Source organism: Cynocephalus volans, chromosome 7, assembly GCF_027409185.1.
Source record: "Cynocephalus volans isolate mCynVol1 chromosome 7, mCynVol1.pri, whole genome shotgun sequence".
Classification (NCBI taxonomy): domain Eukaryota; kingdom Metazoa; phylum Chordata; class Mammalia; order Dermoptera; family Cynocephalidae; genus Cynocephalus; species Cynocephalus volans.
Genome location: NC_084466.1, coordinates 59264577 through 59277640, shown reverse-complemented (window position 1 = coordinate 59277640; position 13064 = coordinate 59264577). Strand labels below are relative to the sequence as shown.

The following is a 13064-nucleotide window of genomic DNA, read 5'->3' as shown; positions in this document are numbered from 1 at the left end:
GCATCGCCAGCGCGGCGCAGTGGCGGCTCCCTTGGCTCCAGCCCCGGATCCCGTGTGGGCGACCTGAGGCGGAGAAAGGGCGCGGACTTGAAAGGGGTGAGTCAGGAACTGTTTGCGCGGTAAAGGGAGGTGGCACCGCGGCGTAGGGCTGAAGTAAGTAAGGGCGGGAGGTGCCCTAGTCTGTTCTGGGACGCCGCTATCTTAACGTCAGCAAGGGAAGGCTGAGGAGGAGCCAGAGCCGGGTGCCTGCAGCCGTTCTCTGCCGCCGCCATCTCCACCATGCAGTCCCGGGAAGACGCCCCGCGCTCTCGCCGCCTCGCCAGTCCCCGCGGGGGCAGGCGACCCAAGAGGATTTCCAAGCCCTCGGTTTCGGCCTTTTTCACGGGCCCAGAGGAATTAAAGGACACGGCCCATTCTGCAGCCCTGCTGGCACAGCTCAAGTCCTTCTACGACGCTCGGCTGCTGTGTGATGTGACCATCGAGGTGGTGACGCCCGGGAGCGGGCCCGGCACGGGTCGCCTTTTTTCCTGCAACCGCAACGTACTGGCTGCCGCGTGTCCCTACTTCAAGAGCATGTTCACGGGCGGCATGTACGAGAGCCAGCAGACCAGCGTGACCATACACGATGTGGACGCGGAGTCCTTCGAGGTGTTGGTCGACTACTGCTACACGGGTCGTGTGTCCCTGAGTGAGGCCAACGTGCAGCGCCTGTACGCAGCCTCAGACATGCTCCAGCTGGAGTACGTGCGGGAGGCCTGTGCCTCCTTCTTAGCCCGCCGTCTTGACCTGACCAACTGCACCGCCATTCTCAAGTTTGCCGACGCCTTTGACCATCACAAGCTCCGATCTCAGGCTCAGTCTTTTATAGCTCACAACTTCAAGCACCTAAGCCGGATGGGTTCAGTTCGGGAGGAGACTCTAGCAGATCTGACCCTGGCCCAGCTGCTGGCTGTCCTTCGCCTGGATAGTCTGGACATAGAGAGTGAGCGGACCGTGTGCCACGTGGCCATGCAGTGGCTAGAGGCTGCTCCCAAAGAGCGGGGTCCCAATGCTGCAGAAGTCTTCAAGTGTGTCCGCTGGATGCATTTCACTGAAGAAGATCAGGACTACCTGGAAGGGCTACTGACCAAACCTATTGTGAAAAAGTACTGCCCGGACATTATTGAAGGAGCCCTGCAGATGCGCTACGGTGATTTGTTGTATAAGTCTCCGGTGCCAAAGCCGAACAGCAGCAGCAGCAGCTCTGTTGTATCTGCAGCAGAAAATCCACCCCAGAGGCTGGGAATGTGTGCCAGGGAGATGGTGATCTTCTTTGGACATCCCAGAGATCCCTTTCTCTGTTATGACCCATACTCAGGGGACATTTACACAATGCCATCACCTTTGACCAGCTTGGCTCACACTAAAACTGTCACCTCCTCAGCTGTCTGTATCTCTCCAGACCATGACATCTATCTAGCTGCCCAGCCCAGGAAAGACCTCTGGGTGTATAAACCAGCCCAGAATAGTTGGCAGCAACTTGCAGACCGCTTGCTGTGTCGTGAGGGCATGGATGTGGCATACCTCAATGGCTACATTTACATTTTGGGTGGGCGAGATCCTATTACTGGAGTTAAACTGAAGGAAGTGGAATGCTACAGTGTTCAGAGGAACCAGTGGGCACTGGTGGCTCCTGTACCTCATTCCTTCTATTCCTTTGAACTAATAGTGGTGCAGAACTATCTTTTTGCTGTCAACAGTAAACGCATGCTCTGCTATGATCCTAGCCACAATATGTGGCTGAACTGTGCTTCTCTTAAACGCAGTGACTTTCAGGAAGCATGTGTCTTCAATGATGAGATCTATTGTATTTGTGACATTCCGGTCATGAAGGTCTACAACCCAGCTAGAGGAGAATGGAGGCAGATTAGTAATATTCCCTTGGACTCAGAGACCCACAACTACCAGATTGTCAATCACGACCAAAAGTTGCTGCTCATCACTTCTACCACCCCGCAATGGAAAAAGAACCGCGTGACCGTGTATGAATATGATACTAGAGAAGACCAGTGGATTAACGTAGGTACCATGTTAGGCCTTTTGCAGTTTGATTCTGGCTTTATTTGCCTCTGTGCTCGTGTTTATCCTTCCTGCCTTGAGCCTGGTCAGAGTTTTATCACTGAGGAAGATGATGCACGGAGTGAGTCTAGTACTGAATGGGACTTAGATGGATATAGTGAGCTAGACTCTGAGTCAGGAAGTTCAAGTTCTTTTTCTGATGATGAAGTCTGGGTGCAAGTAGCACCTCAGCGAAATGCACAGGACCAGCAGGGTTCTTTGTAAATATTTTGAAACACTAAAATGTTCCTACTGCTCCGGAATGTATCTTTAAAAATTCTTTCTTTTCCCTGAAAAAAAAGTTGATTAGGATGGCAGCTTTGGTTTAGAAAGGGTAATATTTTGAAATACTAATGTAATGGTACAAAATTTAAACAGTCCACAAAATCAACCTATTTAGTAATGAACTGTGCCGAAAGCCCAGAATTACAATATGCGAAAATAAACTATCTATTTGTTAGGATGCTTGGTGATTTTTCCATTGTTCAGATATTCATTGCACCAATGAATTGTTTTGATTAGTTAGTATGCTTATATTTTGATTATCCTAATTTAGTCTTTTGTTAATTTTAAAATTCTGTTTATTTCCACAATGAATTTAACTTTTTAATTTCTAATAGAAAACTAGACTAGGAAATGTTGGTAGAGTTTTGAAAGTGTATATTTTCCTTCAGAATAATGAAAGTAGATTTCCAAAATTTTAAACTAGTCAGTTTTTAGTATTGTAAGTTAAATATTGTTTGTTATAATTTAGTTTAGTTTTCTTTCCTTCTTCAAAAAAACTGGATATGTGTATTGAGGTTACTGAGTAGTGATTTTATTTTGATAACGTGCAGAATGGCTTACAAGTTCACAGAAAGTACAAAAACAAAAATCAGGATTCTACTGTTTTAAAAGAAATTTCAGTTTTTGGAATATAAAATGTGTATTTGCTAAATGTAATCAATTTTTTATCTAAAAAAATCCATTCTAGTAGTGTCACCAATTTAAACACCCTTCTAAACCAAATTTATAAAGGTAACTTGCTTTGTAAGTTCGTATTTTTGATGTAAACCTGGTACATGCTTCATTGAATCAGAGGAACAATACTTTTTTCACTGGATATATAATTGGGTAATGTAAATTTTTATCCATTAGTCATGACTTTTCTTAAAAAGTTTATTCGCTTCCCTAAAATATTTTGGCTGTATAGTTTTGGTGTTCGTCTTAGAAGATTCTTCAGCAGGAAGTGATTTATTCTTTACTGTTTTTGTGAGGTAATACTGGTTTTGAAAATATGTATAAGCTAAAAACAGTATTTTATTGAGATCAGTAGTTATTGTGTTATTAACTATAAAATCAAGTGCCAGCAAAGAACTTTAAAACTTTAAGCTGTGTATAGAACTGTTTTGTGTAGCATTGAAATATTCTGTCAGTTTTGTAAGTCACTGTAAATGTTCTTGTTTATCAGCTTGAAGGTATTTTTGTATTAAAAGCTGACAATTAAAGAACATAAGTGGGTGATGGCATTTGGGGCCAATAGTGAAAGTATGTTTTCTCTGAAATATTTCCCCAAGCAGTGGTATACAAAGTTATTTTATAATGGTATTTGTATATGTTCTGTGTTTCTCTGTGAACCATACTCGTCTTTATTTCTGTCATATGTAAGGAAAAATTCAGAAATAGAGACTAAATCATACAAAATTGACATTGTTAAATACAAGAAAATATAGGTGCTTTCCTTTTGAAGGTTTATTAATACATATAGTTGTCACAATCCATATGCACAATAAATGGTGTACATATACATATGAAGATGTTTGTGGTGTATACTTTTTTAATATGCACTTAGAATTATCTTCCTGAATCTGTGTTCAATAATATGCAAATCTCTATGTTTATTCTCTAATGACAGATTGCTAACATTTCTTACACCCTGGCAGAGGACAGAGGAGTATGGATGGTCCTGGACAGGGAACTGAATTTTTGAATGAAAAAAAGAGGCAGAGAGAAAAAGATTTTTTTAAAAAACCACATAAATAAGTTTTCTTAATCATTTTGACTGGCCGTTTGAAGAATCTACAAGACATTTCTGTTTAACATCATTTTAAATGAAATAAGATCCCTGTGCTAGCAGTATATGTTCCTTCAAAAGGGTAAATACGCTTTAATGGCCTAAGGCTAAATTTTGTTTCATTGGACATCAGGTATAGTATAAGCACTGCTCTTAGCATAGGAAGGTATTTCTCAATAGTGCTATTTTTAGCCAACATTTTCTTCATCATAAACTTTTTGTTGATTGCTGTTCATTCTATAAGGTTGAAACATAGCTATGCTTATTTCAACCCAATTAACCATCTGCAGAATTAAGGTATGCAACTGATATGTAAAGGACAAATTTTCCATTTTGTCATTCTCAACCTTGTAATTAAAGCTTTGGCAAAATAGTAGTAAGATCTTTGTTTACAATGAGGTTTTCTTGGGAATGATTTTGGTTTTGTTATATAGTTGTGAATTAGGAAGTAGATGTTAACCATTCTTTTATAGATAAGTGATTTGCATATGTTAGTTACAAATAAAACTGGTACTAGAACCCAGGCTTCCTGACTTTATAATTCAGTGGTTCTGCTCAATGTATGAAACCTTTGCTGCACAGTGAATGACACAACTAGCAGTGTTGAAATTCCTTCTTGGAAAGCATAGTTGTCACAGTTTTCCAATTAATCAGCACATCTTTTAGCAAATGTTCAATATAATGTCATTTGCAGAACTACCATTTGTAAGATTTAGAATGACCTTAATTATCTTCTGTATCTTTGTGCCTGTAGTCTGGAAAGCTGAGAACCCAGATTATTTCAAATACTTTTAATTCAGACAATATGTGGCATTGGTGTTTTCAAAAGGATAAGATAGCAAATAACTTGTTTAAATTTGGTTTTAGGCTTAAATTTAAGTCATAATAGTTCCCTCTATCTCCTCTAGTTGAGCAGCGTTTTTTCTGTTTGGGTACCTGGATCTTAACTGAAAATATGATAAACCTTTTGACTATTCCCCAGGAAAGTGCATGTACATGTTCATATTTCCATAATTTCAAAGGTGTAGTGACATTTCTGAAGTTCATTCACATACTCAGGGTCAGAACACTTGTGACAGAGTCTCAAGAACACCTTTACAAGTAGGAATTATCATTTTTCACAAAACCATAGCTCAAATGTTTGTAGGTAGAACAATATTATGTCATTCCTAAAACAGAACAACTAAATAATGTACATTCACCATCTGAAAGAGATATAAAAATTAATGAGTACCTCAGAACAAAGGCAGAGTAGATATTTCCGGAATTCAAATTTTCTTAAGGGGCCGGCCTGTGGCTCACTCGGGAGAGCGTGGTGCTGACAACACCAAGTCAAGGGTTAAGATTCCCTTACCGGTCATCTTTATTTATTTATTTATTTATTTATTTATTTATTTATTTTTTTAAATTTTATTTTGTCGATATACATTGTAGCTGATTATTGCTTCCCATCACCAAAACCTCCCTCCCTTCTCCCTCCCCTCCTCCCCCCCGACAATGTCCTTTCTGTTTGCTTGTTGTATCAACTTCAAATAATTGTGGTTGTTATATCTTCTCCCCCCCCCCCCCCCCCCCCGGTTTGTGTGTGTGTGTATGTCGGTCATCTTTAAAACAAACAAACAAACGAACAAACAAAAAAACAAATTTTCTCAAGATGATTAACATGAGAATAGGTAACTAAATGTAAATAAGTTAAAGGAAAGTGTCAAATGAACTAATGTATATGAAAGATTTGAAACGTTGTGTTATACAACTGTAAGTGATATAATTATTGTCCAAGAGGGCTGTGTATATATCAGGTCTTAAAATATATGGTTCAGATGTTTCATGTCATCACAGCTATTGATTAGAAATATATCTAAGTAGCAAAAGTTCTTTATCTTATAATGAGCAGGAAAACACGTTGTTGGAAAAGGGCATCTACCCATGAGGAATCTATTAAAAATGTAGCAAAAAAAAAATCAATTTGCTATTCACTGCTTATTAAACCAGGAACCAGTGTTTTGCCTGATGTCATTTTTACCAGTTTGGGCTGAAATGAGGAAAAAATCTAAAACTAAAATTATTCAATTGTATTTTCATGTTTTAATGTTTACAAATTGGAAATGTAAAAAGTTTTCAGCCTTATGTCAATCCCCTAAACTTTAAAAGAAAGTTGACTGGATTTTGAAATCCTGAAGTCTGATAAACCAGAATGTAAACATCTACATTCTCCTTTGGATTTGAACTCTTGGTATCATTTTATATTGCCTGCTTCTTAGCAGTTTTACTTTGCCTCTATCCTCTCTCTCATCAAATATCTTCTTCCCCTATCTGTTTAAAAACCTCAACACCTTTTCATCTTTACAACTAACTTTAAAGGAATATTTGTTATAGAGAATATGATAAAGCAGGAAAGTATTAGGAGGCAAAATTATGTATAGAAAATGTGACTAGCAGTTCCAGGACAATTAATTGATAAGCTATTTTTAGAACCATCGAAAGGGTTATATTTTTACCACCCAATTTTTTTTTTTGGTGGCTGGGCCGGTCCCAGGATCAGAACCCTTGACCTTGAGCTTGGTATTATCAACACCACACTCTAACCAACTGAGTTAACCCACCAGCCCCCCAGGTTTTTTTTTAAATGAACAACAACAACAAAAAGATACTATTAAGAGAAGTTGCTAAGTCTTAGAATATCAGATAGACAATAGGTTTTATGCCCTCTCCTTGACTCTGGGCTGTTTTGTCAGCCAAGTCTATTCCATCAGCTTCTGTTCCTCACTTTACACTTGTGGACTCAATATGGTCCAAGGTGCAGGGCAGGCAGGGAACAGATATTGTTGCATATTATTCCTTCCGTATCTGAGACATTTTCTCCTACTCTGTGGGGAGTCACCACTCTCCAATGGAGTCACCCTTTTACATTCTCATCTCCAAGGCAATTTTAGATACTTGGAATCACCATATCTTAATCAGGAATATTCTTTTGGGGACAAACTTTCATTAATTCTGGGGAAACTAGCAAATAGCAATGGCTCTCACTTCAAGGCATGCCTGATGAAGAGTCTTAATGTCTTCATGGCTTTCCCTGTACAAAGAAGATATCATGGGACAATACTTTCTCTCACTTTATACATTAGTTGGGGTCTAGATGTGGTTGTATGTACAGAGACCCTATAATTGTTTAAATATGATAGAAGTTTCTCATATAAAAGTCCTGTATGTATGTCAACTGGATCTACAAAGTCACCTGAGACACAGATTTTTTCTGTCTTCCTACTCTACTATCCTTAGAATGTTACCCTGTTCCACATGGGCCAATGTGGTTCACCCTCATGACTCTGCTTTGTAAGGGAAGTTGTGCATATCACTTCTTATCATGTGACATTGGCTAGATCTTAACCACATGGCCACACCTAGCTGCAAGGGTGCCTGGAAGAGGTAGTCGTTATTACGGGTCAACATGTATCTAGTTAAAATTCAGGGGTTCCTTCTTGAAGAATGCTGAGGAAGGATATTGGGATACAAATAGCAATCTCTACCATCTGTCAAGCTAGATTTCATCACATGGCAGCCAGAATGATTTCCAGGACTCCCAAGACCCACATCATACCAGCTTAGAAAGAGTGGAAAGAGGCAGTATTTTCTGATATTCCTGGCAGAAAATTCCTGGAGAGGCCTAGGACTCTGAATAGTCAAGTCTAGTCACTCATAATAGATGAAGTTGGGAAATGTTGAGGAAGACAGGTGAGGAAATAACCTCAATGAAGGTTATAGTCCCCTTGTGACAGATTACACAGACAGTGGAGTTCCAGAGGTAGGAATCTTCAGGGTACAGCATGTATTTTGGTCTGACCTGATCCTAGGATGAGAAGGAGAGCTTGGGATTGGGAACAAGCCAACGACAAAGTTGGTAGACATCAAGTGTAGACATCAAGTCCTGAAAGGCATTCTATATAATCAAGGAGTTTTTTGTTTTGTGTGTGTGTGTGTGTGTAGTATGAATTCATTGAGAATTTTTAAGTAGAAACTTGACATGATTGATTTTGTTTTATTGAGAACCTTTTCCTGGATGTATTGACAGTGCAAGACTGGGGGCAAGAACAGTTAAAGGGTTAGTGTTATAGTCCAGACAGTGACATGATGTGGTAGTACTCAATAGAGGCCATAGTTGTGGGCTTGATGAGGAAGGAACAGATATAACCGAGGTTAAATTGATCTGGACCTCTAATTGTATGTTTGGAAATGAAGGATGTGTAGGATGTATGAGAAAGGAAGGATTATAAGCTATTTCCCAAGTTTCTTGCTTGGATGTTGTATTAGTTAGGGTATAAACCAAGCTTCTATACCAAAGAGGCCTTTAAATATAAGATAGAAAATTTTTTCTCTACATTCAGTCCATAAGTGAGCAGTCAAGTGTTGGCAGAGTGCTTCTGCCCCGCAGGGTTGTTTATGGCCCAGGTTCTTTCATCATTTTTCCTCACAGCTCCTAGTGAGTTGCCTTCATCCTCAGGGGCAGAGTATATTCACCACAATTCTGGTTTCAGCCTGCAGAAAAGGGGAAAGATAGGAAATGGAAGGACTTTTTTAAAAGGACTTTTACTTCACTTTTGCCGTTTTTCCATTGGGGAGAATTTAATCATATCACTATACCCAGCTGCAAGGTTGCCTGGGAAATCTTGTCACTATATGGGTAGCATGTGCCTAGCTAAAACTCAGGGGGCTCTATTACTAAATAGATGTTATTAAGCTAATATATGGACATGTCTAGGCTTCCTGTATTCAAATGCAGGCAGTTCACAACACCATGCAGGCTTTGTTGCTATGATGGTCATTTCAAATCTCCCAACAGTCCTCCTCCCACAATAAATTCACAGCTAAAAATTAAATTCCATATCATGCTGAATACTGATTTTTCACAAACAAATGCACCCTGAGAACCTTTAACACACACACGAACATTCCTCACATCCTTGCTATTAAGTCCTATCTCAGTATTTCTAGAAATGGCAGAAATTAAGCAGAGTTTCAGGTTTCTTCCTCTAAATCCCTAAACTCTTTCCCAATCCCCTCATCTTCTCCTCTGGGAACGCACCAGTATAGCCCTCTCACTTGTCCCATATCCCCAAAGCTCTCACTATTACTAAAAGGAAGAAGAGGAGAATGGACTGTGGCAATTAATGGTGTCTGTCACAGTGGACTAAGTGGATAGTGCTGTCTTGTCATTCAGTGAGTTTGGGAATATAGGAGTCCGACTAGTTTGGAGACATTAGTAGATACATTTTGGTGTCCCACATCACATGTCTTTGGCACTCCTCTGATTTAAGCTGCAACTATGGTGGACACTTCCCTGTCATGCTAAGAGGTCACCTTTTTCTGTTTTTCTGCCTCAGAGCTTTCTCTGAAGGAGCATTCTCTTGGGCAATGTTCCTGTAGCCACAGCACAGGAATTCAAGGGGAAGTCAATGCTCCCAGGGCAGTCCTTGTGCAATGGAGCAATGGAGGATGGGAATTTGTAGATAAGTACTGTGGCATTCCAACTTTAAGAAAGGGACAGTAATGAAATACACTCTATATAGGTCCTCAGAGGGACCCTGCTAGATCGAACCTCAGTCTCCCACAACAATCATCAGATTGGTAACACATCTTCCCTGTCTCACTCTCATGGTATGGACAACCAGGTCACATTACAGAATTTTAACTTGGCGGTTAGAAGGTCATTGGTGGTATTTTGCAAAGATGTTTCAATCTGAACAATCGCTTGGGGGCAGAAGCCTGATTAAAGGGGGTTAGAATGAGTGAGATGAGCTTTCCTTAGCCACATGCCAGATGTGGGTTCACCTCACCTCTAAAGGGCACTGGCAGATTCAAGCCTCACAGCCCTTCTTATGACCTGATAACAAAAAGAAAATTCATATTTTCATATATATATATATAAAATCTTGCCAAATGTTGAACCTGAATCTAATTAAGCCATTAGAGCAAACTTCCAGTTTACAGGAAGGACAGTGTCCAGAAGGTCAAATTAAAAATACCAAATGCAGAATGTGGGATATCCAGCCGGACAACTGTCATAAATTTCAGTGGTAGTTTATCTTATCATGTGGTGAGATATGAGAATGTGGAACGGGCAGTACTCAGGGAGGGAGAGAATACCAAAATTATGTTTGTGGTTTCTGTTGTTTTAAGATGAGAGTCTTGAACACTTTACTAGGTTCAGGCCAAAAGCCATTAGAATAATGAAGGGCCTGGGCCCAGAAGCTCTGGGAAGAGAGAGGATGTCATAAGTGGTGGGATTACATTGGGACGGGAGCCAGGACCCCTCTTCCAAAACTGGAGGAAGAAGGGGACGGTACATATAGATGGAGATAGGTTTCTAGGTATGGCTTTGGACATCAGGTAGCTTGTACTTCTATTCTTTTCTTTGTTTGAATTAGGATGCAAGGCTTTCTGCTGAAAGAAAGCAAGCCCCATGGGAAGGGTGCTTGAGGTGAGGGTGGACCTGCTAACCAGTAAACTTCATTAGAGCAAGGGGGAAACAGTCTGCTTCATCTTTACAGCTCTCATAACACCAAAGTTTTAAGCATCTTCCATTGCTTAAGGACTGTCTTGAACAGAGTTGAAAAAAACATTTAAGAGTAGAGTTGTTGTGAGGCTGCTGCATGGAAAAGGAACCAGAACACCCAAGTGAGAATTTAAAAGAGGGTTTTATTGGCCAGCCGGCGACTGTCCCTTCAAGAAAGTTTTCGGAAGTTGAATTGAAGTTTAGAGGGATTTTTAAAAGGTACATTTAGTCGCACAGTTAAAGTTATCATATAATTACGTACTCAAAGTTATCATCTAATCACATACATTCCCTTCTAATGTGAGGTGGGAGGGGGAGGCTAGCTCAAGCTGATGACAGAAGCTGAAACAAGCCTGTTAATCACTCAGGGGCAGCTTGGGTGGGGAACATTAAACAAAATTCAAACTTCTTTAAGTGCCGGCTAATATTTAGCTTTTCACTTTTATTAAGGGGGGCTAAAGAGCCAAGGGAGATTTTTTTTTTTTTTTTTTTAAAGATGACCGGTAAGGGGATCTCAACCCTAGACTTGGTGTTGTGAGCACCACGCTCAGCCAGTGAGCGAACCGGCCATCCGTATATGGGATCCGAACCCGGGGCCTTGGTGTTCTCAGCACCACACTCTCCCGAGTGAGCCACGGGCCGGCCCCCCCAAGGGAGATTTTTAAACAACATTTTTTTAAAGCAATTCAAACACTATTTAAACTTAATTAATTTACCTTGTCACACAGCAAACAATTACGATTTTTATAACAAAGTTTAAGCAATTTAAACAATTAATCTACCTTGTCACATAGCAAGCAGTTTCACAGAAGCAAATTGTGTGTGTTATAAAAGTGGGAGGTCTCCCTATCTCAGGGTGTTATTGTAAAATAGAATGGTTTATATCCTAGATTTTAACAATGTAAGATATATTAATAAAGATTTCTATTTTTTACATAATCTCTAAATGTCTTGAATTTACATATATTGTTCTTGATTATAGGTTGATTTCGTCTGTTAGAATCATAGAATATTAGAGCCCACTTTTCTTATTTAAACCCGAAGAACCTGAAATAATTTACCAAGTATTGCACTGCTAGTTATTAGTAAAACTGGAATTAGAACTGCGTTTCCTGACTCTTGAATCTGCGCACTTTCTAGTACATGCTCTGGCCTGCTGAGTAGCACTTATGATGAAATCCACATTATTTTTCAATGTGTTCGCTACCCCAAACATAGGACTTGGAAAGTAAAATCACTGTTGTTTTGCATGAGATTTATTTGGTCCTCCAGTCTTATTTCTGATGCTCCTCAGGGCACTAAGTCTGGATTTCTGAACTGCTTACTCAGAATTCTGAATAAAGAGGTCCATACTTGAAGTAAAATCATCTTACACAATGGAGAAAGGAAATGAAAAGTTGTTTTCAGTTCAAAATAAAACCCAACCAAACCTCCAGTGATCACATTTTGAGTTTTTATATACAAAAAGATCTTCAAAAAGTTGATGGAAAGATTTGTATTACCTTTTAATTCCATTTTTCCATGAACTTTTTGAAGTACCCACATATTAAAACACACAGTATTATTTTTAGTATTGTATTGTACTTGTATTTTTAATATTATATTAAGCGTTTATATTATTTTATTAATATTAATATTAAAATTCTATTTTGACCATTTTAGTTTAGATACAGTAATCTCAATTAGAGCATTGAGCTGATTTAATAAATATCAAATAATTTTCATATTTAAATTTATAATTATTGTATTACATATGTCAAGGTAATAATAAGGTGAACTTTTCCAAATACTACCTCTGTTTTGTGTATTCACTGAATATAAATTGAATGAATGGGCTTGAGGAGCAGAAAAGTAATTTTTAAATCTGAATCAATTTGCATAGTACTAATTATAGTACTAATTTAAAGATATGATTATGTCATATTGTATTTCAAAATGCAATTTAAGTTTTTGTCAAAAGTCTATGCACATTTATTATCATGAGGTTTTAAATTATAGCTGGAATTAGCCTTAAAGTTACTGCACTGATATAATGCTTGAGATCTCTGAAATGTTAAGGATTCTTAATATAGCAAGTTCCTGATTTTCTAAGAACTCAGGTCCTTTCTTTTTCCCACATTGGCTGTCTACTGGCTCTGTGAATGTTAAAGAAAAGAGAAAGGATGGAAAAGCCAACTGTACAGCTTGTCAAGAGATCTGGAAGATTTGGAGAAAGGGAGGCACAACCTAGTGTTTAATGACATCAGTGGAATCCAGCCTTCCATGGATTTTGCATATCCACAAGCTTGTGCAACTGAGAGTTAACCATTGGCAACTTTTTGATGAGCACACACTAATTATATCTCTAAAACAAGAATTGCTCTA

The 13064-nt window shown here is 39.2% G+C and overlaps 1 protein-coding gene across 1 annotated transcript; it reads left to right on the top strand.

Moving 5' to 3' along the window:
• On the top strand, positions 1-2682 carry KBTBD7 (kelch repeat and BTB domain containing 7). The gene has a single exon (XM_063102870.1). The coding sequence runs from the start codon at positions 280-282 to the stop codon at positions 2320-2322; it is 2043 nt and encodes a 680-aa protein (XP_062958940.1). The 5' UTR covers positions 1-279; the 3' UTR covers positions 2323-2682.
• Positions 2683-13064: the final 10382 nt, after the last annotated feature.

Bases quoted from the DNA above. Each gene is read 5' to 3' on its own strand.
- KBTBD7 (XM_063102870.1), top strand. From the start codon at position 280: ATGCAGTCCCGGGAAGACGCCCCGCGCTCTCGCCGCCTCGCCAGTCCC.